Source organism: Limanda limanda, chromosome 19, assembly GCF_963576545.1.
Source record: "Limanda limanda chromosome 19, fLimLim1.1, whole genome shotgun sequence".
Lineage (NCBI taxonomy): Eukaryota > Metazoa > Chordata > Actinopteri > Pleuronectiformes > Pleuronectidae > Limanda > Limanda limanda.
Window position 1 is genome coordinate 13,427,531 of NC_083654.1, and position 27,366 is coordinate 13,454,896.

The 27,366-nt window shown below is 43.3% G+C and overlaps 1 protein-coding gene across 1 annotated transcript in view; it reads right to left on the bottom strand.

Moving 5' to 3' along the window:
• Positions 1-546: 546 nt before the first annotated feature.
• znf704 (zinc finger protein 704) overlaps positions 547-27,366 on the bottom strand; it is a 42,815-nt gene continuing 15,995 nt past the window's right edge. The window contains exons 3-9 of the mRNA XM_061093296.1: positions 9,556-9,659; positions 7,678-7,955; positions 4,383-4,483; positions 3,521-3,821; positions 2,288-2,422; positions 2,079-2,170; positions 547-1,311 (exon numbers count right to left, since the gene is read on the bottom strand). Of these exons, the coding sequence (XP_060949279.1) occupies positions 1,197-1,311; positions 2,079-2,170; positions 2,288-2,422; positions 3,521-3,821; positions 4,383-4,483; positions 7,678-7,955; positions 9,556-9,659 (1,126 nt within the window). The 3' untranslated portion in view covers positions 547-1,196. The remainder of the gene's footprint in view (positions 1,312-2,078; positions 2,171-2,287; positions 2,423-3,520; positions 3,822-4,382; positions 4,484-7,677; positions 7,956-9,555; positions 9,660-27,366) is intronic.

A 27,366-nucleotide genomic window follows, 5' to 3' on the forward strand; every position in this document is an offset into this window, starting at 1 on the left:
CTTTTGCCTCCAGTGATCTCAGGAAAGTCCTTTAACAGCCGCCAGCTGGTAGGTAAACAGTCTCGGTTAGAAAAAAAACAACAACAAAAAAATACATCGACAATAGTAAACATGGCACCGTATCAGGATTCGAAAAACAGGATGAAGAGTTTTTGGTTGTAAAGTTGTGATGAAGGAGAAGAGCTGTTTACAGTAGAACCCAAAGTTGTAGCTGCTGGATTTTGGCTTTCTTTAGAATCACGTCCCTGATAAAAACAAAGAAAACAAATCAATCCGGGTAAAAAAGTGACGTAAAAAACAGTTTCCGTCTTATGTAAGGATTGTGTGTCTGTGTGTGTGTGAGTCTGCTGCGGAGTCATGTGGTAAATCACTGCCTGCTTTCCCTGACTGTAAATCCTATCCTTTTTTTTTTTTTGCATCGATCTTTCAATTTCCCTGTCTCTCCACCTGTCGATCAGCCCCCCCCATGTTCTGCTGTACATTCCCCTCCTGGGCCTCATCAGGAGAGCGGGCGACCGTCTGGTGACGTCAGGGAGAAAAAATGTCCCCCCCCCCGAAAAACACACCGGAAATGAAACAAGAGATGAACACGTTAAGGAAGAACCAAAAAAACGGCGAGCTTTCCCTCCACGCTGTTTCATTTCAAGGTTTTTTCAAAAACTGTTGCAAAGAGACTCTTTCTTCTTCTGGATAAAAAATATTTTTTCTTTCTCTTTCGACGAAACACACCAAAAAAAAGCTCTCGGCCGTTATTCAGGACCTTTGACTTTTAAAAACCAGAGTTTTACAAAACATAGAAAGATGCAACATTTAACCCGACAAAAACAAAAACAAAAACAAATCTTTAGATACATTTTTTTCTTTACACTGTTTAGCTGCACTGGGGCTTTTTCCCCCAAACTGGGAGCGATGGAAATGGCGAGGCAGAGCTGGGAATCCTGGACGGCAAATCTGAAAGTTTGACTCCTACGCCGTCTTGCAGTTGCTTCCACAGCTGGGAGGGACAGGTGGAGCTGAGTGGGACAGGGCGGGGGGCGGGTACAGGGACGAAGCCGGTGTGCTGACGGACGGTTGAGATTTGGAGCTGAAGAAAACCAAATGCATGCAAGATGATGCCTCCACTCCCCCCCCCAAGCTTTTCTCTGGCGAAAGGCAGCAGAGCCCGGTAGCGTGGCAGCGGCAGCGGCTGGAGACGCTCAGTCGGTGAATCTCTGGCAGGCCTTCTTCCAGCGGCAGGCGGTGCACCACATGTCGCGGTTCTCCATCCCGTAAACCTTGCGGCACTTCTTCCCCTCGCCGCGCACCTTCCGACTGCGGAGAGGAGACAAAGAGATCAACGGGTGTTTGAAAAAAAACATGAAACATATTTCCCAAAATGTCCTTTAATGGGCCTATCGCCTGTGCCTCAATTCTGTGTTACATTAACACACATTACAGTATATTGCATATTGCACATCCACATTTCTCTCCTGTTTTGCATTTTACCTTTTTATTTCACTTTTTATATCTTGTATATATTTTTGTTTTGTTTTATATACAGTTATTTCTTTCTTATGTGAAGTACTTGCGTTTTTATGCTTTATGTTAAATGTATGCACCTATTTACCAAAGAAAATTCCAGGTAGGAGTAAACCTACTTGCAACGAATCCTTTCTGATTCTGATATTTTTTATTTCTAATTTTAAACAACTATTAGTAGAGAACAATGCACTGACGCCTCTGCTTTGCATCACACAGCCTCGTTGATTTTCACTCTGATAAAGTCCAACGTGGTCATTTGTGTCGTGACGTATTAAATAAGACACGAAACATAAATCATACAATTTGAACAAGCTTATCAAGTGGATTAAATAAATATGAGGTTCAGGCTCAGCTTCCTAATCAGGACTTCTTTTTATATTTAGAATCAATGACCTAATTTGTAAGATTCAATATTTACATTTGACCTCTTTTACCAAATAGGGCGTTTTAACTTCTCATGGTGTGATCATAGAAACGTTTCATATTAGCTGCTTTAGCTCTTTGACTTGTTGTTTCTTTTGTCTCGGTGTTTAATAAAAAACACTGAGGTCCAGTACCTGAGGGCGGTGGTGGCTCTGGGGGGGGAGGAGAGGACGGCGATGGTCTGGGAGCGCTGTTCACCAAACACCTGGCTTTTACTGGGAGACACCTGCAGAGTGGGACAGATCACGCTGATCATGAGAATCTCAACACAGAAACATGTATGTAATCTTTTATGGGATGGAATATATCCGGTGGTCTTGCAGTTGCATGAAAGCTTCCTCACCATGTTCCCGGTGAAAGTGACGGGCGGCGACTGCCAGGAGATGCTGAAGCTGGAGCTGTTGGTTGGAGTGAAGCTGGTGGAGCCCGAGCCGGCCGAGTTACTGCTGCTGGACGGGATGGACACCGGAGCTGTGGCCTGGAGGCAAAGGTCAAAGGTCAAAATGGATCTATTTTCTGCCCTCTGGTGGCAAATGCTCACTAGTGTCTGAGTTTGTGTGAAAGCCTTTAATTTATAAGAAAGAACAATTATCATTATTTGTCTTTAATTGAACCGGAGTCAAGTCCCAGGCCATTTCAAAAATAATTTTACTCTTTAAATCATCAGATTTTCAAGAGCATTCTTTAGATTCGTTAACATTGTGAAAAAACCTCTTCAGATGGCACTACACAGAACAGTGTGTTGCAGGTGAAACATGTGGCCATACTCCTGTAGTCTTGTGTTATCAGACTCACTGATGGATCGTGTCCTCGTTCCACCTGCGACTTGTTCCAACCTGTTGCTGTGTGTTGTTAAACCACATCTGTCAGCACAGCTGCTAAGCAACCAGGGACCACAAGTCGCTGTTACAAATAATCAGGATAATCAGGAACCTGACAGAATTGTGTGAGAGATAATATGTGCAATTTGTGTGTAGATGAGTGAGCTGCGGTGGGTTTATTGATCCACGGCACATTGATTTCTTCCCTTCGGTTGTACACTCAGGGTTCATACACATTTTGACCAATGGATTTCCATGACTTTTTAATAACTTTAAACCAAATTTCCATGACCAAACATTTTGTGAGAGCTTGGTGTATACATGAAAAAGTGACAACATTTTGTATTTAAGCTAACAATGAGAATTTCAAAGCATACAGTATACCTTGAATTACACAAATGAATGAGACAGTAGTTTGATTGAGGTCTTTGTCTGTTGTAACCCATGGCATGTACTTTTCCATTTGTAGCCAAGTACTCTACACTTCCATGGCATAGTGCATTATCCCACCTGCCTCCCCACCAAACTTTTCAATTAGTATGAGAGAGTATGCTTGCGTATATTTTGAGCATATTTCTTTTAAAAGCTTATGAATCATTTAAAACTCAGCGTAAATGAATCAATTTTTTTCAAGCACTTTTCCAGGCCTGGAAATAAACATTTAACAATTCCATGACTTTTCCAGGTTTTTTCATGACCGTAGGAACCCTGTCCACTGACCTTAATCCGTGTAAAGTGTGTGTACGTGTGCTCACCTGGTAGGCGTGGTCCGAGTGGATGAGGTAGAGAGCGCTGGGCGCCGAGCGGCTGAGCGGGGTGGTGCCGCCGGCGTGAGGCTCCTTGGGGTCGGTGGGCTGCCCGGGCCGGTGGGCGTCGGGCGGCTGGCCGATGGGAGGGAGGGGAGCCGGGGGAGGAAGAGGAGGAGGGGCAGAGAGGACAGAGGGCGACACCGGGGACAGGCTGCTGAGCCCGTCGGCCACCGAGTCCGTGTTGAGCTTGATCTCCGTGTAGTAGAAGTCCTCCTCGCCGTCGCTGCAGTCCGAGTCGCAGCTGCGTCTGGAGACAGAGGACACGGGTCGGGGTTTTACTGGCTGAGTGTGGTCTCCTGGGGGCGTTTGTGTGTGTGTGTGTGTGTGGACAGACACACTGGACACCGTTCACTGTTTTGCATTTAGCATTTCACTTTTTACTTCACTTTTTATATCTTTTATCTTTTATATATTTTTATTCAGAAATGTTTACGTTAAAATAAATGTTACTTTGTATAAATATTGGTAAAAAGTGAGTAAATAAGAAGTAAACAGTGAGTAAATATATACTGGTTTCCTATTTTTTATTGCTCTCCTATGTATGTTGTATTTATTGCGTTTTTATGTTTCTATGTTCATTGTATGCACCAATAACCAGAGCAAATTCCTTGTATGTGTAAACGTACTTGGCAATACAATACTTCTGATTCTGGGGTGTGTGTGTGTGTGTCTGTGTGTGTGTGTGTGTGTGTGTGTGTGTGTGTGTGTGTGTGTGTGTGTGTGTGTGTGTGTGTGTGTGTGTGTGTGTGTGTGTGTGTGTGTGTGTGTGTGTGTGTGTGTGTATGTGTGTGTGTGTTGTGTGTCTTACCCCAGGTGGATGGTGCGGATGTGTCTCTGGATCCCGGCGGCAGTGCTCAGCACCTTGCCACAGTTCTTCCACAGGCACTTGAACATCACCTTCATTGAGTTCTGAAAGGAAAAAACCACAGCAGCTCACAGATGTGTCCGTGTTGACCGAAAGAGGAAATCAAGGAAATCCACCCAGCTGTTTTTATTTGTTTTAACTTACAAACAGTTTTGTTTTAACTTACAAACAAACAAACAAACAAACCAACCAACCAACAAACAAACAAACAGAAGGGACTAAGTCATGGCGTCCTTGGCGGAGTTAATAAGTACAGTGGAGTGACATCGATTAAAGTGGTCAATCTTCTACTGAGAAATATTGATAATGTCACATGGACAATGTCAGTTGTGTCAAACTCCATCACTCCCGTACAGAATGTATTCATGGTCACATTTTGTTGCTGATTTCGATGCACGTTGACAACAACTCAAAGAACTTCACACTATATTCCCACACTTCCACTGTTCAGATTGAATGTGACTAATGAATCCACTTCTTTACTGTATAATGTATCTATGGAGCCATTCTGAACACACTTTTAATTACAAGGCCACTCTGGAGTCTCTCTGTGGTTGTGAGCCGGCGACGCTCTTGTGTCTTTTATCTCTCGCCTGTAATTACACCATCGGCCTCCTAGTGAGATTATACATTGTTTTTCATGGAGCGACAACAAGCTCAGTCTCCCCTCTCCTGCCCTGCCATCAGACGGGTGGTCTTACAGGCCCGTCTGTCAAACTATTGTTCAGGGGGCTGGTTTTCGTTTTGACGAGATCTTTTTTTTTTAATTTTCCTGCTACTTGCAGAAACACACAGAACAATCATCTTTCCCCTGTGCATTGTTTTGTCTTTGGTTAACAAAAGCATATTTTGTGTGTGTGTGTGTGTGTGTGTGTGTGTGTGTGTGTGTGTGTGTGTGTGTGTTATTCCCCTTAAAGACGCATTTCACAGATAATTAAATGGGAGGCTCCACACGGCATTGTCTTGCCAGGAGAGAAGCACGAGGGTGGCATACAGATCATGTGAGACCTTGGCATTGCATGTATATATTGTGGGTGTGTGTCTGTGTGTGTAGGCAAGACAACAACAATGTAATCAAAGCATTTATAGAAACTGTTTAGTCTCCGTCCACACTTCATTCTCTATTTTCTCTCGTTTGTTTCCCGTAATTCCTGCTAGTCCCTCTTTTTATTCTTCATCCACATCCCTCATGTTCTCTTTCCCTAACAATGTCTCCTTTTCTCTTTGTGATAAGTCCCCAATTAACACAGATACAGATGCATAGTGCTGAAGCGCAGCTCACCCAAGAGTCTTTATTGATTTTTTGTTTTAGAGGAGCCATGGAGCCATGGCCAGATCTTTATGTTTGCTGTAGCGGGTATTAAAATCATTACGGCAGTTGTGCAGCGGGTGCATGTGGAGGCTGAGGAGTAATTATGAAGGGCAAACGTCTGGGGACGACACACACAAAAACACACACACACACACACAAACACACACACATGAGAGCGAGGGGGAGGAAAACAGAGAGAGTGCTGGAAAAAAATAAAATAGGAGGGAGAGATGGATGATACTGACAGCGAACCACAAACTAGCGCTGATAAGGAGAGAGGGAGACAAAGAAGGAGAGCAAAGCAATATACATGTGGAAAAATAATGAGTGACACTGCGCAGTGGATGTGATGAGCTGTCAGTGGCGTGTGGAAATGAGACCCGGCAGAGCGATGAGTGAGGAGGGGAGAGTGAGTCTTCATGTATGTGCTTATAACGTCTGGAAGACAGAAGCACATGAGGATGCGTGTTCCTTCCTGTCCCATTTTCATGTCTTCCCATCATCCAGTCAGAGTGGAAACTACCTCTAGAACTTCTCTGGTTAATCGAGAAGCCTGTTTGAATCTGACAGCGTCTCAAACCCAAACTCCTCATCTCTCTCTCGTCCACAGAAACGTCTGCTATCAGGAGAACTGCTGCCGCTCTCCTTTAAACGCCTCTTTAACATGTGACTCTTGACAGCTCCGCGCTCACAAAACAAAATTCCTGCCCCCCTGCTGCAACTATTTCAAGGGTACGTGTGGTCAACAACAATTTTGATTTCCTAGAAACTGCGAGATTGGACGTGGTAACCAGGCAATTTCACAGGAACTTGCAGCCCGAGGGGGAAAATAGCTTTTTAAAATAACTCCTCAGAGGTTTATTATTCTTGAGAGCTGCTCAGACTTTGTCCATAAAAACCTGGTCGAATCGGACAATGTGTTTTCTCCACTTTGGCCCTCCAATCCGCACGGAGCAATTATTAACAGAGCGTTTTGTAGATCTAAAATCAAATCTCTTCCCAACCAAGTAGTAACTATGAAAACTGACAAAGATGTTTTTACAATTTCCAGCCAAATGGGCTAAAGATAGATTAGTGGTAATGCACTCATGTTTCATCTTCTTAGGAAAACAGTTTTTATAGATGACGATGACCGTTGATTTGAATAGATATAAAAAGTCAGTTTTAACCAAATATGTAGTAGTTACTGCACTTTGCATAAATGTCAGCTCCAAATTTTGATATAAAAAATTGTAATTCTGGTTTTAAACCCACTCTGAACTGAGTTAATGTTATAATCAAATTTGTATTTCACATTTGTTTAGCTCATTAATAAAAGAATTTAAGAAAAACTCAAGCATGACTGTATAGTTGTATTAGAAATGCAACATACATGAGCTTTGAGAGGAATGACGGTTTAACCAGGGGTCTGCACATGAGAGATTTAGGGAGTGTTGTCCGTTCTCCTCAGTGCCAGGTGATGACTGTCATGAAATGTTTTTACAGTTCTTCAGAGGATGAAGAAGTGATGTTGCTGTTTTCTTATCGTTTTGTGTTTCAGTGTGGATGGAGTCATTATCTCCCCCAAGGAGGTTATGTTTTCTGGTTTGTTTGTTCAACTCTCACGAAACTTGTTGGAAGGACACGAAATGGGCAAAGAAAGAAGCAACTGGACAAAGGGGCCGATCCAGGAGTTATTTCACTTTCTTTAGCATTTTGAGAGAAGGTGATTATTGACTTTTTCACCGTGCTTGAATCTCAGGGGACAGTTGGACCTCGGTGAAGGTTTGTGTTTGAAGAATCTAGTTTTCAAATCATAGCAATGAATGTTTCTGAGCACCTATTTATTTTTCAATCACAGACATTCCTTCATCTGCTGATTCACCATGGTTTGTTTTCAGCGAATCATTCAAGCTCTCTGGCTCAGAGATGTTCTGTGGTGTTCACCTTGCGCTTGCGAGGGATGGGCTCATCGAAGAGCAGACTGCTCCCGTCCTGGTCGTCCAGGCTCGGGTCTTCGGGTCCTGCCGGGCCGGGCCCCACGCCGCCCAGGCTGGGTACTCTGAAGGGCTTGAAGCTGTCGGCAGAGAGCGGCGGGGAAGGTGTGGAAGGGTTGGACTGGTCGCTGGGGGCAGACCAGCTCCAGTAGCCCCCTGAAGAGCTGTTGCTTGACGGGGTAAAAGGTCCCACGGAGCCGTTGTCCTTCCATGAACCACTTAGACCGTCTGAGAGGATGGAGGTACACAGAGAAGGCAGAGTTTAAAAAATTGTATTTAACTGGGTAAATTCCATGGGAGACCAAGCCAAGTTTCAGAGAGAATAATACAACGTCATATACACAAATAAAAGAAGTGAGGAAGAAAGGAAGAACACTGAGTCACAATCACCCGCGACGAACATGTGGGCGTTCCACTGTCAATGATGGGAGATCAAGACTTTCAATTAAGTTCACACAGCTTTATTTGCACCTCACACAGAAGAGACTCGCAGCTCGACAGTCGACTGTGACACAAGAAAAGAAAGGTTACTTCCTTGTTCTGTGATTCCTCTGAGACTTTTCCAAGGCCTTGTTTTTTTCCCCTTTTTTTCAGATCAAAGAAATGCTTCTTTTGAATATCAGCTACAAAAGATATTTCACCTCGCGAAGCGGGAGGCTGGGGAAAACTTTAGGCTGAGTGTGTGTGTGTAAAAGAGTGTGTGACAGAGTGTGTGAGTCAGGGGGAGTGAGGAGCAGATGCAGTTTGTTTGGTTTAACGGGACTCCATCTTGGCGGGGTGTCTCTCGTCTCAGACTTGCTTCTTTCTTTCCTTCAGCAGGGTTTTACATAAAAGAGGAAGTGGCTCACGAACAATAAGGGAACATCTCATATGCGTTTGAATCTGTGGCATAGAAAAGTAAATGTTTTTTTTACAGCGTCCTTATATCTGTGTCGTTGAGGAAGAACTGCAGCCACACAGAGACATTTAAAACTATTCATGCCTACCAAAACATTTATCTTAGAGAATGAGAGAAGTAGCGTTGAATGCACGTTAACATAAGTACGATGCAACTGAATGCATTTAAGACCTAGTATGTAATATCTGAACATGTTTTCATCTTTTTAAGACCCTGTAGAAACCCTAATACACCGTTCAATTTAATTAAAACGTAATATGGTCTCAGAAAGAAATCAACCATGACACTGAGCTCGGCTTCCAACTGTGTGCATTGCGCATGAGAACCTACTGTATCCACTCATGTTAATGCACATCGTATGATCTCCGACAAGTGCACGTGGGTGTGACATCTGTATGACTGCATTAAAATGAAACCGTCGGTATTTAAAATCTACTTTGTGCATGTGTGTATGATGTATGTGATGTACATTTAACATATGACCGGATGTACATGTGGGGCCGTGATAGCACGTGCATGGTGGTTGGAGGGTTGGCTACACGTCTGCTCGGTTGAATGGACAGCCGCTTGGTTGCGCCGACTATCAAAGCAGTTGCATGTGATTGCAGCTACAGCGCCACCGTGAGAGAGAGTGAAATCCAGACTCTGTGCTTTGAGCAGAATCCTAAAGCACAGCAGGTGGTGGCAAATTTTTCAACCTCAGCTTCCACATTCATTCACAGGATAACAGTCATGAGGGAATGAGAAGCGTGTGTGCAGCAAAACACACAGACGAGAGGCTCAGGCTCAGATTAGCTTTTTTTCCGGTGATGGAGATGGAAATGAAAGAATACATCAAAGGCAAAGATTCGTTTTAATCTGTGGAATTCAAAGTAGGTGGTTTTAGGGGTATTTCTACCTCAACACTCATTCAGCAGTTGTGACACTCACCGCTGACTTTGACAGGTGGACTCCTGACCAGTGGGCTGGTGGAGAGGCTGGTCAGCACCATGGCGGCTGTCACCTTGTCCATGTCCGCTTCCTCCTCCGAGCGCCTGTAAAGACAAAAACACAGAAGAAAATGTTGAGAACTACAGTCAAATACACAGAGAAAGACTACAACCCCTCATCACAGTAAAGACTTTACTAGTGTTACACCTGTCCAATACAGAGAGTTTGAAATAGAGCCACTTGTTCCTGGGGGCTATGAGGGTTTGTGTAATTGCTTGTATGTGAGGTCATTCATATTCTACTTGGATCCCTAAGAGAGCCGAGCAGGAAAGATCAAACAGAGAGAATACAACTTGATACATGAACTTGAATAAAGGAAAATGAAGCAGTATTTTCACGTCCAAAGTCAAACCCTCAGTGGAATTTGTATGCAACAAGTCACACACCCGTTTAAGTGATGAGCTGCAGGACAAGTGATCGCTTTCAGAGATGGCAACAGATGCTATGAAACTATCAAACTCTGTGTGCAAAAAAAAAAAAGTGTGTGTAATGTGAGTGGGCCCAAGAACACAATGGGTCTTCATTTCACTTCGCCAGATGTTTCCAGAGAGAAGCCAGAGCTTTGGAGTTTAAACCCTCTCAGCTTCACATACTGCTGCACTGGCTACAACATAAGCTGCTAATTACATTGAAGTTAAAGCGTTTGGTGGTTTTTTGGTCCTTTGTGGGAAACTGGTGCAATCAACCAGACACAACAGCGGAAATGCTTCTGTCTGAAAAACGTCAAACCAAATTAGACTGATGTGGGTATTTTATCTGCAGGACAGCTGCACAGTACACACGCTGATCCATACGCCAGACTGTAACTACACACACACACACACGCATGTATTTGTCTCTTCTAATTGGCGCAGATAAAAAGCACAGAGGAAGACATGGATCTTAATCCCCTCACATGTATTCCTCAGAGAGAAGCAAACCCTGTGATCACAGAAATGTCAATAGCTTCATTACTGACAGTACCTACTGAACATGCTCACTATTAATGCAACAAGCAATGTGTGTGTGTGTGTGTGTGTGTTTTGTTCCTGAGCGCCCCAGACTTTGATGTTGTGTGCTGCTTCTATTACAATGATGAAATCTCCTGCTGCCATCACCAGGTTTCCCAGTCACTGGAATCTAATAGTAGGTTACACTGCATCTTACCTGGTAAACAAACAGTGCAGGCAACAAACTGTTGAAATAAAAACTTAAAAAATCGTACTTGATAGTAGTGAGACAGCAAAAGGACGGAGGGACTTTCTGTATGCATCTGTGCGAGTGTGGTGACGGAAGTGGCTACATGCTTTCACCACGGCAACAATTTAAACTCCAACAGGACACGACCCAAAACACACTACACAAAACACACTACACATCTAAAACCAACAATGGAGAGGCTTCAGAACAGCAGAGGGAAATTAGTCGAAGCCCAGATGTGACTCCAAATATTTATTTTTCAAATGGCTTTCAGGCGCAGATGCTCCACATCCAAGAGAACTGGCTTGAGCGGTTTGATACACTTGAGGGCTGGTGTAGCAAACTGACAACTCAAACTAAACAACAAAGAACAAACAGGAGTTGAACATTTTTTTACTTTGTAATCAAAATGTTTTCAGTGAAGTTGCTCATTGTTTGAACTGCGATGTGATGAAGAGTTGAAATGTTCAGCCAGCATCCTGTCAGAAAATGAATTTACTAGGGCCTTTTTAGTTACTTTTGTGAACTTGAGTATTTATATAAAAGCTGTTACAACTGTTCACGAGGGAGACGCTCTATTAAAAAACATATTTATTGACTTCAAGTTAATATCACTTTACATGATTTTTACTTAATCTGAAGCAGAACATTTGTTGGGGAGTACAAAGGGATATTATCTCTGCACTACAGTTACAATTGTGCTTCAACGATTGTTTCAAAATTAATGTGAAAGCCATTAAAAGTTTAGAGTAGAGAAGCGAGCGTTAGCTAACAAAGAGCCTCGTCCTCCATTAGCTGATGTCTAATTTATTACCCTTTCCACTGTTGAATATGATGTCATTAGGGCCTCCACATTAATCAAGGAATGAAGCTGTGCACACACACACACACACACACACACACACACACACACACACACACACACACACACACACACACACACACACACACACACACACACACACACACACACACACACACACACACACACACACACACACACACACACACACACACACACACACATCTGACACTAATAACAACCCCCCCTCACACACACATCTTTCGGTGCCGTAAAACTACTTCCTGGTCACCTTGGGAGTCCATCATGTGACTGTAGATATTATTTCCATGGCAACAGTGACAGACAATAATTACCAGGAGCTTTGTCTGTCTTGAAATATGAGAGAGTAAATCTGAGAGAAAACACATAATTAAGATGTGATGTATGAGTGGGGGGAGAGAAAGAGGAAGAGAGAATTGGCCAAATCGCATTTGTCATTGGTGGCGTTGACGCTGACAACATGTTTGTGTGTGTGTGTGTGTGCGTGTGTGTCAGAGAGAGAGAGTGTGTGTGTCAGAGAGAGAGAGTGTGTGTGTGTGCTGGGATGGTTTAATGGATTGGTAAGTGAAATCTGATGAATTAGCTTCATATGTCTGTGCGTGTGTGTGTGCGCCACGGTATACGCAACAGAGTGTGTTTGTGTTTTAATATTCTTACCTCACTTACTTGCGATACAGATATTTCCCCGTATCTGACCCCTGAGGCTTCTTAAAAGAAAACATTATCGTGGACGTATAACTTCATCAGCAGTGAACCGGAGGGAAAGTAAAGAGCTTGTTTACTAATGCAGATTGCATGAAATGGATTCTCATAATTTCATCTCGCTGGTGGCTTTTCATAAATGGAAAATGGGTTTATCTCAAGGGTTCAAACAAACATATTACTGCGGATTCTTATTGATATTTATTCTTGTTTAGGTAGCATGACCATACACCATTTTCAAACATGGACTCACTTGCATATTTAAATGTTGTAATTGGTAATTAGGGGAAAAGGTTTTTAACTAAAAACAGAAAGACATATAGAAGAGATGAGATAATTGAGACTAACAATTATTTTGAGTGTTGATTATTGTGTCTAATCCTTCCTACAGTCCACATGCAGCTTTGGCTAACAGCAGACTATACATTTCCTTCGGGTGGGAATGTGAGTGTGAATGGTTTGTCTCTGAATGTCGACCCTGTGATGGACTGGTGACCTGTCAGGGTCTCCTGATGGATTGGCTCCAGTTCCCTCAAGACCCTCAAAGATTAAGCTGATATAGATGATGGATGAATGGATGAATGGATGGATTTTTTATTCCCTATACACCCACAGATGTTTTCACAGATTCTGGGTGATTAGACCTCTGCTTAAATTAGGGTTGGGCAGCGTATCGTTAAAATTATTATTGGGTAAAAAAAATGATTCATAAGATTTGCTCACAGTGCACGCTTATGTTGGTGACATTAACCTGAGGGCAGCAAAACACGGCAGGTACTGAGCAAGAAGAAAGAAAAAATTAGATTATTGGTAATTTGTTATTCAATTATTCATCAAAGATAAAACAAAGAAGCGAAGACATGTAGATCCTCAGCAATGAAGAAAATCATGAGAACATGTTGAAAATGACAAAGAATGACAAACTATGAGAGTCTAAATTAGAAGCAGTGATTTGGAATTCACCACATGAGGGTTTGGAGAGAAACAATAAGCCCCTGTTCAGGGGTTTCAATGAGTTTGGTGTTGATATGGCTGTTTGCCAATCTGCCAGCAGGCTTTGTGTGTGTGTGCGTGCATATGTGTGTGTGTGTGTGTGTGGCATTTGCTGAAACTTGTTGTACTTCCCTGGACAGATGTGCCAACTCATTATTTTAGGAATCTCAGGTGAATTGAACAAAACAAAGGGCCTGCATGGGAAAAAGAAAGGGGCTTCAGAATGTGTTTGTGTGTGTGTGTGTGTGTGTGTGTGTGTGTGTGTGTGTGTGATTGTGTGTGCTTCAGGCCAAGTAGCCATCATTGTGGGGAACAGGCGGTGTCCAGTTTCAAGCAATACACTGGCCAGGGAGAAAGCGACAAAAACAGGGGTTAATGTTTCTGTGGCCCATCTTTGTTTGACAGGTAGATAGGAACTGATGAAGCGTGAGCCTGGCTTTTGAAAAAATACAATGGAATATATAGAACGTAAATGCATCTTTTCTGCATTGTTTTCTGCATGCCTGATATGTCTGTGAAAGATTAGGCTTGGTAGATTTTCAGCGGCCAATCGATAAACGTCTCTGGCTGCAGACACAACTGAACATCTGTCCACATAAAGCTAGTGAGGGAAACTTCTGTTCTGAGTCAACTAAATGAATCCTTGTCATGTTCTATTTTCCACATGCAGCCTCAGTGCAATCTTCTACTCAACACCTGTAAACTTGTTTTTAACAAACTGGGCCAAGGTCGGTCTTCACACACACACACAAACAGGCACAAACCTCTGGCAGTTTCTACATGTGTGTCACAGATAAAAACAATCCATCAGTTGTCTTGAAGGCAGCTGGAAGGTGTGGAGGCTCACTGGAATTCCCCTGAAACGCAGGCCAGCGCTTCCAAACACACACCCCTCACTCCCTCACTCCCACACTCCTCTGTCCTCTCTGTCCTCTCTCTCCTCTTCCTCCCTTCACCCCTGCTGGACTCACTCACTGAACTCTCTCCGCCGCTCTCTCCCTGCCTTGCTCTTCCCTCCCACACTCTGAGCTCCTTCGATGTTTGCGGCTGCAGATCACACTGTGAGCAAAGCAAGTGGGTAAGAAAGATGGCAAGAAGTTGTTGGTGTGTGTGTGTGGATGTGTGTGTTTGGGTTGGCCTGTCTATTTGATGCTGGGCGGTGCAGCGTGGTCTTCTCGTTTATTACGGCCACTGGACTATGACGCCCATTTCCTCCTCAATAAGCTCCTATAAATCAGAAAGCTCCTCTTCAGCCATATCTGATCTATGTCGTCGTCCTCTCTCACACACACACACAGACACACACACACACAAACACACACAGACGCATACACATTCAGATGATTTCAAAACCACAAAAGGAATCTGCATATGACATGGGGCTAACATGCATGAAGGGCACAGCTTTTGATTGGCAGATGTGCATCAAAGGACACACACACACACACACACACACACACACACACACACACACACACACACACACACACACACACACACACACACACACACACACACACACACACACACACACACACACACACACACACACACACAAATTTACTTTGACATGCTCTTGTGCATCCTTCGGGCTCTGGAGACATTATAGATAACAGTCCTTTGTTGGAAAAACACACGTCCTCAAAAAACGGCATTTATATCAAACCTAACATATACAAAGGAGCATGTTCGAGTATTGTGTTGCCCATTCAATTTCCTGTGCAGAGAGCTGCTATACATTCGAAGTGTGTACGTGTGAAGTGCGGTGCTTCAACTATGACACACATGAAGGGTAGATGTCAGGCTTGGACAGGTGCTGCCAACAGCTGCAGGCTTGGCTTATTGTAAAAAAAAGCCAATCACATGGTTTATGGGAAGGATCCGTTTTTTTATGGATTGCAGTCGGTCTTTTACAGCACAACGAGGGGACGTTCAAAATACATAATCCCACTTTGGTGTCGCCCGCTGCTTGTAATAACCTTAGAGTCAAGATCGTCTCTTCATCTGGTGCAAGGGTTTAAAACGGACACCAGGATACAGTTACAGTGAATCTACCTAACTGCTTCATTTCAGTAGAGCAACTTTCGTCAGGCAGATGTCAACAAATATTTATCTAAAACCAAACACTGGCAATGTCCACGTTTGGATTGGACGCTGTGAAATGGCTCAAACATTTAGACGGATTTGTTGATGGATCCCAGATGATGCTCTCTGAAGACTTTGATCCACCAGACTTTCCCTTGAGCTTCAAAAGGATTTGTGTTTAAACAAAACTTTGGTATATGACCAAATACTTAGAAAACTAATAACAATCACATACGCCTCAGAATCTTATCACCTATATCTTAGTCTGTCAACTACACAAGTTAAAATAAACTGTAGAATTTCTGATAGAACTTAATTATTAATATCATGATCTGTTCACACAATCGTGATTGGTGTCTCTATGCCTCACATCTGCTCTGGAAGCAACACACACACAGACACACACAATCCAGGGACCTGGCCATCTTCCTAGCCATAACAACATATGCACTGGTCTGGCAGCCAGCTCCTTGAAATAGGAGCCACGGGCATCCTTCCCTTAACACAATCCCTGCTTCATCTCTCATAAGCAGCGGAGCCAAACCAACATCTTATTCACTGTAACTCGAGCTTTCCAAAGAACTGTAGCCTCCACTGCAGAAAACTCTCCCTCTTTTCTCTGAAAAGATTTTAAGACACCTGAGGGAACTAAAAGATTGAGCGTTATCTTACCAGAAAACAAAGTTATCCCACGCGTGGAGAATCGATTTTTACAATCATTTAATGACCGTCTTGTTTCTAAAAGTGGAGAAACATGATGATAATGAAAAGCAATTGTCAGACACAACTGGAGCAGGATTAGTTTTCTTTTAGGTGGAAATTTCCCTGTGATTGTGAAGCAAGTTTAGGTGCCATATAAATACTGGGAGAGTATCTAAGTACTCAATGCACACAGCCTATATTCAGAAACTTTCTTTAAAAGAGCTGTCAAACTTTTGTAACTTTGTGATGTCACAACAAAACAGCTACTTGCCTCAGCCATGACCCCAGTGTGACCCCAGTGTGACCCCAGTGTGACCCCAGCATGACCCCAGCATGACCCCAGCATGACCCCTCCTGACCCAGCATTCAACCTTGAAGGATTTATGTTCTCTTCTCTTCCTGTTAAGCTAAAGTCTGCCATGTAATGACCTCTTTTGATCTTTTTTTGCCTTTTAATCTTTTCCACTGATGGTTGGAATACATTAATCTTGGTTTTATCCGTTTTTACAAGAGTTTAACTTGGACTGAAGCAACTATTATCATTATAGCTGTGTGTTTGTGTGGACTGCAAACTTAAGCCGCTGAAAGTTGTGTCTCTGTAGCAGCTGCCGGAGCAAAGTGTATTTCCAACTCAACTTTCACCACCACCACCACGCTGCCGCTGATAGAGATTCTGCCTTAACGTTCCCACCAGTGAGTCGTCTGCAGTCCCAATTACTCCCATTCAAACCTCGACATGCTCTTTCTCCTCCAATGAATCCACTCATAATATTCCAGTCTTGCTGTCCCAGCTGCCTGATGGTCTTGCGTTCTGCAGACGCTCACTTTCGTGGCTGGCACACTACCACGCTACTGGTCCAGCTGAGGATAATAAGCTGGAGGAATGGGCAGTGGGCTCTGCCACTCATGCATTATATCTGAAAGCTGCAACACGGTGGACGGTCACCCTCTACATAAGGGGGCATGGAACTAGAAAAACTAGAATATTTAATGAGCTGGATTCTTTGTCTCTTTACTGCTTTAGAAAAAAAAGACAGCAGAGCCGCAGAAGATGCGCCTGTGTCTAAGCTGCTGGAATTCGCCTTCATTAGCGAAGAGAAGGCAATGAAGACGTTATTATGAGTGCTTGCTGACTTTCAAAGCGTTTACGATCAAAGGTGGAGACGGGTCTATGTTAACAGAAATTGCTCAGTACAGTTAATATCAATCAAACCCAGGGAGCACAAACCGTTCTGCAGATATTACAGAATACAAGAAAGACACTTAATCCAGTCTCAAGGGGCAGAGAAAACTGTAGCATTTATATTTAACAGGGTTTGGGGGCATTTTCTCAACTGATTTGTTATTCCTGTTAAATCTACCTGTGATCCCCCTCACCCCCACCCCCGCTAACCAATATGTCTTTAAATGCCATTAAAATCCCACACTCAATCTACTTTAAAGCACTGGACAGAAAATGATTAATCGAATGTATAAGGCTAGTCACGTATAGATTAAAGTAGATGATGAAGTCATTAAGACTTAACAATATAAGTGCTTAGAGCCACACCGTGTCTAATCATCAGCATTTGCTTGCAGCTAATTAGCTGATTAGGTATTAGCATGTTATGGTTCTCGCAGTCTCTCTCTGTCATCCAAACATAAACACACAAAAATAGAAAAACACACCCACCCACACCCACACAGAGAAGGTCTTTGGCTCCAAGCCTGGATAATGTGCACCACACCCTGTTTTGCTCTAACAGAGCATGATCACCACTTTGTGTGTGTGTGTGTGTGTGTGTGTGTGTGTGTGTGTGTGTGTGTGTGTGTGTGTGTGTGTGTTGTGTAAAAAAGGGGGAACTTCCAATCTGTGGGTGTCTGTTTCCATGTGCACATACTGCCACTTACTCATGTGTAAAAGGTTCCTGTATTAAGCTATAAATTCTTTGTGTGTGTCAGTGTGTGTGTCCGCCGACAGTTACAGCTTTGTAGTGTGTGATATTTGCCGATCAGCAGAGGATGTTTTTATCTGCACATCCATCCATTTTTTTGCTTTGACTTTCTCCTTTCTTCCTCTAATGCACTTATAGCCCAAGAGATATGTTTCACGCCGTAAGTGGATAAATAAGTCGACACTGACCTGACGACACGCACACACTCTCTTGCTGTTTATTTTGTTTTTTACAACATAAAACATCACATATTATCATCAGGACTAAACTGTCTATGGGAGCTGCACTATGACAAACACACACAAGCCTGTGTCATGAAATCTGTGGGGCTTAAAAAAAAACCATGAAGGATGTTCATTTAAAAAACTGTAAAAACTGCTTAAAATGCTAAGCAACCGGCGAAAGTATTTGTCTATCATGTATCATCATTACAGGTAAAGCACCCATTTGTCTGAAATAGTAAATACTAAAACTAGAATTAGACTTGTGTCCAATGCACAATTAAAAAAAGATTAAAACCTGTTTCTTAACTTCAAACTATATCTATTAACCCAGGTGGCCTGAAATGACATATTTTTGCTCTCCTGGTACAAAACAAAGAATATAATAAAATTTTCAAGGTTGGTTCACTCTGGATAAATTAACCAAAGATATTTGTGATCAACTGTTTATTTGGATTTGAAAAGATATTCACAACTTGAATAAAGGGGTTAAAATCCTTTCATGGGGAGTCAGGAAAGTACAGGAAATTGAGTCCTTGAGGAGTCGGAAAAAACCTTCAGAACGGAGGCAAGTGTTGTTCAACAGCCTTCTGGATTTTTAATGCATTACTGGGTATTTTTTTTCTGAGAAAAATGATATTTTGCCTCTGTAACAAAATGTGCTGGTAGCACATTAGAGACAAAGACTCAGGTTAGGCAGCGGAATGTTTTTAATGGATTCATGCTTGTGAACAATGACCAGAGTGCCATAAAAATCTGTCAATATTTCTTAGCAGTTTCCCTTCCACCTTTCCCTTTTCCAATAAAAAATCAAGGGCATGAAAAGAGGAATGCACCACTGTGTTGTCTATGTGTGTCTATTTGTGTGAATGGATGACCTTTGAACTTGAATGTAAACATGTCATGACAAAAGCGAGCCAGACTGAGCATAAACGGATCTGATGCAGCCTTGTTGAGGTGCAGTCTTCAGGTAGCGTTTGTGTATGTGTTCATATAGGAGAAGTGCCACAGGCAAGAGAACCAGGTCTTCAATACATGTGTGTGTCAAATTGATGTATACATGCCCTGATTTCTTCACATTTCACATCCACAAAAAACAGAGTTAACCCCTTGGGGGACAGAGTTAAGGGTAAATGATCATCAACTCTCTCTCTGCTACCACTACCTTTTTATGTGCCTCTTGATTGACACACACACCCACACACACCCACACATGCTTCAGTAGCGTGCCCTACATTTGCACTATAGGTTTTGGTTCTCGCATATAAGCTATGCTACCCTATTGGCTTGGGGTGAACACACACACACATACACACTTAGTGGCTGTGCCCTAGATTGGTGCTATTGGTTGGAGGTCCAACTGACGTACCAGACTCTAAGCCATGCACACAAACACACACAGACACACACAACACACTCACCACTAACAGGGTTCCCCTTTATCAAATATTGCTTCAGCAGATGTGGAGAACAGCGAGGGGAGAGCAGACAGAGGGGCCGCTAAGCAAAAACATCTCCCAGCGTGATTGATGCAGAGGCGTGATAGGCAGTGAGGTAGACGAGGGAGAGAGGGTTTAACAAATTTCATTACAATTTCATTACCTTCAATTTTAAACTGTCAGTATGAATTGTTTTTGGTATATTTCTCCATCCCTCCCAGTGCTGAGGCCAGTGTCAACTGTGCTCCCACAAACACGTGCCCTATGTTTGCAACACTAACACATGTATTTTAATGCCTACAGTCATGATCTCTGTTTTCAGTTCAAACATAGGCCCTGTTGTTTTTGCAGTTTTGTATTTACCTATTGTGTTTGTGTTGATGCAGTGAACTAATCCCATGTGACGGCCTCATCGATGCATTTCAGCCTCATTTCCCCCGAACTCAATCAGCACTTGAATCAAACAAGCACTTTGACAAAGAATGAAGAGGATTCTGTGAGAAATGAAAGTTGGAAACAGCCTTGTCTCCTCTTTCAAGACATAACTGCACCACATAAATGTACATCAGTGGCTTTAAGATCCGTTTTCTATTTGAACTTTAGCACTCATGTAAAATCATGCAAACTGAGGTCAGTTAAGAGCACACAATATGTTTTTTATTACCAACCATCTGCTAAAGTCCCACATAATCTCCTGTCTCCTTGATCAGGCACCATAACACACAAGATGTAAAACTAAAGAAAACCAACCCAACTCCTGATACCAAGAGTTTAATCATGTTGATAATGTCAACAATGTTACAAAAATATGATAAAGGGTCAAAACCCTGAGGTTCTCCAAAAAATAGGTTTGTATGTTCTAAAAATTGTGACAATGAAATGAATGACAGATGTAATGATGGAGACACATTTAAAATGCAAAGCATGATGATGATGGTGATCGAAGAAGAGAGAGGGGTAGGAGGTGGAAGCAGGGATAACCCCGCTTGACACACACACACACACACACACACACCAAATGATGGGTTTTTTCCTGAATTGATGTCGCTGTATGCCCTAATGAGCTGAGGGAATACACAGGATCTCGCTGCTCCAAGCAACTCATTTGGCTTTTTGTACGTGCGCGTGACTTCCAGTGTGTGTGTGTGTTTGTGTGTGTGGGTAAATGTGTCACTTTCTGTGAGATGTTTATGTTTCTGCTTGCAAGTACCTGCATGGATGCCTGGACCCATGCCAGCATATACGGCAGAGGAGTTATGAATGTTTGTGCATGTGTGTGAGAGAGAGGGAGGGAGAGAGAGAGAGAGAGTTTGTGTAGTGAGGGGGTCGACCACTGATGTGAACAAAGGCAGCAGCCATGAGAGTCATGACGACCTTTCGAGCGGCTAGCTGGTAAATATTCTCTCTTTCTCTCTCTCTCTCTCTCTCCCCCACCTATCCTTTAATTTCGTCATCTTTCTTCTTCCCTACATCCCTTCACCCCTCATCTCTTTGACCTGTCTCTCTCCTTATCCCCTCTACCCCCTTTTCTCTCTCTCAGCCTGGCTCAGCGCTGTCCATCCATATAATGCGCCGCTGGAGTAAACAAACGGATGAGGCACTAGGAATGAAGTATCTGCGCTTGTGTCAGTAATGGAGTAAATGAAAAGTTTGTAAGTGTGTAGCTGGGACAGACGATGCCTTATTGTCTCTTTGTTCTGCTCTTTTTCCGGCCTGGTGTAGTATTATTGTTGCATCACAGGCTTAAAACTGGATCTCATTCCTGCATCATAGTTCTGACTGAGTGCTTACTGACCTCAGTCACAGAGGTACGAGACAAGTGTGGTTCAAATGGAACTAGAGATTTAAAGAAAACTGTAAACCTGAATTTGTAGTTTGTTTTAAATGGTATTAAATAATCTCTAAGCTCTATCAATGGATATTCACAATACATACTTATTGCATCAAAGCTGTCAACAAGGGATTTAATAAACCACTTGTGTCCTGGTATCTTACTTGATTAAAGTAATAGTTTGATGCATACAAGATAGATGAGAGGACCAGGTTAGCTTCGCTTAGCACAAAGACAGTAAACAGTAAACAGCTAGAGAGTCTCTGTTCAAAGGTAAATCATCCAACCAGCACCTCTAAAAGCTAATTAACACAAATTGTCATTGTTTAAACTCTGAAATACTATTTGTAAAAACAGTGTGTTGTTTTTTTTACAATCGCTTCGGTGTCAAACTCCTTAAAGAGAAAACATGGGTCAAGCATCTTGATTGATTGTTCAAGTGCTCATTTTTCAGGTACATTTGGTTTTAATCAGTTATTTGATGCTATATAAACAAGGTGAAACATCACGATTGACAGCTGAGACAGACTCGCGATTGGTCGAGCACGTATGTCCGCAGGACCTCGATACCATGGTTCCATCCGATGTGCAGACTGGTTCCAAATGACACTGGCGACGCAAGATGGCATTGTGTCTTTGGCTCCATTTCTGGATAGTGGGAGGAAGTGGAGACATGGTGTCTATCTTTATGTAGAGTCTACGGTGTTACATTTTACATTCTAAGCAATTGTGATGGACTTTGCTCCTGGTAAAATGATCCTGTATGTTATGAATGAATCTTCTAACTGAATGCAGGATCATAAAACCCCACCAGGCCGGAGTTGGAGTGACTGACCCTAATCAAAGGTCTCCTCCCCCTTTATCAGTTCATCCTTCAAGGGTCGGGAGAGCCTGCTCCCCCAGCTACCTTTCACCCCACCAGAGTGTGTGTTGGTTCGTCACAGTGTTTAATGGCAAGTGCAGTTGTGACAATGGAGGTCGTAAGAGCAGCGTGATACCCCCCGAATGATCCTTTCTCCCCACCTGCCCTCCAGACACACATACACAACCTGCCAATAAGTGCCATAAACAACACCGACATAAACACACACACACAAGCACCCTTTTATTACCGCTGAGCTTGATTATAAACACCTAGTGTGGCTGTAACCACAGTAGATGACGGCACGCGGACACCGACAGACACACACTCCCATACACACCTACAGCCCCTCAGCTCCCGGGAGAGCGATACACACGCTGGAGGAGGGGGGCCTCTTTCCCAATTACATCTCCAAGGAGGGGGTGGCTGTGTGTGTCAGCGTGCATGTGAGTGTGTGTGTGTGTTTGCTGAAGGTGCTCATAAATGCCCTGGAGATTGAGCTGATGGAGGGCATAATAAAAGGCCTATCAGCTGGTCCAATCGCCTCACACAGCCTCCAGGCAGGACAAAGGATCTGTCCGCCACTTCAACATTTACCTAAAGGCCTTTTACTCATACCCCTCCCCCTTTATTCTCTCCCCCTCTCTCCCCTTCTGAGTCTTCCTCCCTCGCTCCCCCGTTTCCTCACTAGTTGTGCCTTGTTAACCTTTACTTACCCAGGAAACGCTACCTGACATGTGTTTTTTTTGCATTTCTCGCCCTTGTTGACATCTTCACACCTACAGTGACAGTCTTCAAATGTTGTTGTTGTCACTGTATCTCTCGCTCTCCAGAAGCAGAAAACAGTATCCTGCCCATTGGCAACTTAATAGTTGTTGGTAAAGGGCAGAAAAAAATCCCTCATTAGTCGTCAAATAATCAATACGATAAGTCACAAACGTGTGTCGATGACCTTTCTGTTGAGTCTTGGAAATGGTGTTTGAGAGGGAGGAAGACAGACAGAGAGGGGAAGGGAACCTTTTATTTGTTGTTGTCTTTTTTTGTTTTTCTGGGGGATGGGGGGGGGGGGGGATTCTCCATCAGGCGAGAATCATTCCTGATTAATTTTCTGCTTTGTGGTATGAGGATGTGACACCAAGCGTAGAAGAGACAGCCATGATAAAAAAAAATGAGCACCCACAGAGCCCGCCCCTTTCCCTCTCAACCATGTCAACAAGTCCACACAAAGAATCCTCAGCTCAGTTTTCCCACATAGATGCAGCCATATGAGACAAATGCTCGTATTTATAATGACAACCATCTAAAAGCATTTACTCTACATTAATATTAACTTTAAAAGTAAATCAAGCTCTCTAATTACCCCTTCGTATTACAACATAAGAAACCGCTGTAATACTTACTACCGCTGTAATACGAGCCCTACTAAACATTCAGTCTATGGAATGAAACAGGCATATGTTGGTGTATTTACAATTTGAATTATAAGAAAAGCATTTGAATTAATCGCACATAAGAAATACAGTCCTTGTCTTTAACTGTCTAAGCTTTTGTTTGTCAGGACTCTAACAACATAATGCCTCACATGAAGCAAGTCTTGTACAGATTTGGCTGCCTCCGCGCTGCCTAGCAGGAGGTACAGCATCAAATGTGAAACTAAGGGCAAAGAGAAACAAAGCCCCACGCTGCTTTTCGTGTTTTTTTTTTTTTCAAACATAAATTCTTTTCAACTTCAGCATGTGGTAGTGAAACCAAGTCAAGCATTTCACTCTAGCTGCTAATTGTAGGTGGGCAAACTGTTAGTCTAAGAAATAACCCCCATTTTCCTAAAAGCGCTGGGCTGCTAAAGAAAGAGAAAAAATTCACCACCTCGTACACAATAATAGTGTATATATATATATATATATACACACACACACACAAACGTGTGATGAAACATATTGAAACACAAAATAATAGAGGCACTGGATGCTGACAGAAACAGCAGGTATCGTAGGAATCGATACGCCCCTCAAACAAATACAAATGCATCACATTATAGTTGCAATATTGATTATTCCTTCTCATGGAGGACATCAGCATAAGCAACAGTATAGCATGCGCCTTGGTGTGCAGAGTGATCTTAAACCCACAAAAGGACTTTCTAAATGTGTCTCCAATTAATGAACACAGCAACAAAACAGGAAACTACACAAAGTCAAACCCTCAAGCAACATAAATGAGTCTGGACTCCTGAGTTGTATCTCACCAGTTGTGTGTGTGTGTGTGTGTGTGTGTGTGTGTGTGTGTGTGTGTGTGTGTGTGTGTGTGTGTGTGTGTGTGTGTGTGTGTGTGTGTGTGTGTGTGTGTGTGTGTGTGTGTGTGTGTGTGTGTGTGTGTGTGTGTGTGTGTGTGTGTGTGTGTGTGTGTGTGTGTCAGTATGCCGTGCACGTTTCCACTGAGCAGCCACAATGAGGCAACAAAGTGATGGGCCAGTTTCAGCCTCCCACGTGCCAATTGTCACTCTGCGTTAGGGTCAGTGCCGCGGGCTTTTCGTTTGCCGTCTGCAATCCAAGGTAAACAAAACAAAACAAACTGTGACAAAATAAAACATCAACATAACAACATGAAACTCAAGCGAGTCAAAGATGGCTCTTTGCTGTCCATCAGCCTGTGATATCATAATCAGGGACTGTGACTGTGCACCAATCATTAATCATTAACCCTTCCTGTGGGGGTTAACTGCAAATGATTGGCACATTTGCATACATAATTAGAATGTATGTGTGGGTGTTTTTGTGGGTAAAGAATCCGTATGGATGTTCAGTACACCACATGTGTACATTATTAATTACGGCTGTTTTTTTTATATAAATAACAGTTCCCCTGTGCAAACAGCCAACTGGAAGCAAATAGATAGTAGTGAAGAGGCAGATTTCCAATTCGGTAAAAGCCTCTGTGTCAAATTAGGATATAGTTGTTAGTCAGCGAACACTCAGACAAACAAGTTCGCACCACTGTGGTTGTTGCTATAGATTTCACATGCTGGAGTAACATAACCACGGTGGCTTTTCTACAACGCCAGCACACAGCTCAGCAGTGGGTTAACATCTCTCTCTGTCAGTCAGAGGAAAAACATAGTCGCACACACACACATGCACAGGGCAGCCAGTGCAGAGAGGAGACAAAGGAAGAGAGGGAGGGCTAGAGTGTGGGAGGGCAGGAGAAATATGGGAGAACGGAGGGGGAAATGAGCGGGAAAGCAGAGATGGAGAAGGGGAGTTGGGATTGAGCGAGTCAGGAGGAGAGGTGATGGCAGGAGGAGGAGAGAGGGGGAGACAGAGGAGCAACAATGGAACGCTCACCCAGCCATCTGGGTAAAAGGGTGCGATGAAAGAGAGACAGAGGGAATGAAAAAGAAATTGTGAGAGATGGACAGTAAGAGGGGAAAGTGCACTGTACAAGGGAGAGACTGCGATAAAAGGGGGAGGAAAGAGAGGGGAGAGGGAGAAAGAGGAGGGCGGGAGGTACAGTTAGTTCTTTGTTTTGGTAACGTTCAGTGAGAATTATTCTCTTGCAACAGCAAGGCACAGTTTACTACTAATCCACCATAACACTGTGTCTAACATGCAACACGGCACAAATGAGTAGAGGATGCAAACATTAGTTCTTTAAGAGTAGTTCTTCCTGAATGAACGTGTGTGTGTGTATGTGTGTGTATGTGTGTGTGTGGTTGGAGTTGAGTAAAGGAGTATTTTACTCAACTCGCTCACAAAGACCCACTACAGAGGAGCTGAGGGGAAGCACCCATGTTTACATAGATGTCAACGGGAGGTCATGAATTATGCATGCTATATTGAGGAGTATTTTTGTGTAACATGGTTTGTGTGTGTGTGTGTGTGTGTGTGTGTGTGTGTGTGTGTGTGTGTGTGTGTGCATTTAATGTTTGCAGACCTAAACTCCAGAAAGTGCTTTGTGCGTGCGAGTGTGTGTGCGTGTGGTTGTGCGTCTAATGAGCTGTTATGTTTCCCTCCATCAAGGCTGTGAGCCTCAAACGTTTGCAAGAGAGGAAAATAAGAGGGATCTTTAAGAGAGTGAGAGAGCGAGAGAGGGAGGGAGAGAGAAGCCCCTGGTAAACACATCCATTTCCAGCTCGCAGTGAGGTAATGCTGCCAAAGCTACCACAATTCACATACACATACAAATACACACTCAGGCACAAATGCAAACACACACACACAAGTTCTGCAGGCGGTCCCACCCGACACAACCCCCTAAAACGATTGCACACACACACACACACATGCACGGGAGTCAAGTTCAGCATGTGGAACCCAAATCAAAACAATAACAACCTCGTCTGCAGATGCTGGTGGGTCACGTGACCACAGCCACTGGAACCCATTGTTTACAGGGAGGGACGGGAGGAAGGGCGGGAGGTGATGAGTCTGGAGTTTTGGGGCCAAACTGCTGCCTCGCTCATATCAAGGGCTTTATGATGGTGGGGGTGGTGTGTGTATGTTGAGGAAAACAGGAGATGGTCTGAACAACATCTCTCAATGGGGGTTGGGGGTGAAACTGCACCAGCTGTCTTCTGAATTCCAACGGCACTCTGGATGTGAACACTCAGATACACCCACTCACTGTATTAACCCCAAAGCCAGAAGTGCCGCTGATGACCATTTAGTCCCTCACAAGCTGTTCTGAGCAGTGACAGGGGACCACCTGAAGATAGGCAGAGCAGTGAAAAACAAACCTTTACCTTCAGGGGGTTGTGTGTGTGCCTGCATGTGTGTGTGTGTGTGTGTGTGTGAGCAATCTAACCAAACCACTGCTTGCAGGTGAAGCTAGTGAAGCTAATGACGAAATGTCTTTGAAGAACAAAGAACGGCAGAGAGAGAGAGCAAGAGACAAAGAGAGAGTGAGTGCAGGTCAAAGCCAGAGAGAGAGAGAGCACATTACAGAGAACCCCTACAGAGAGAA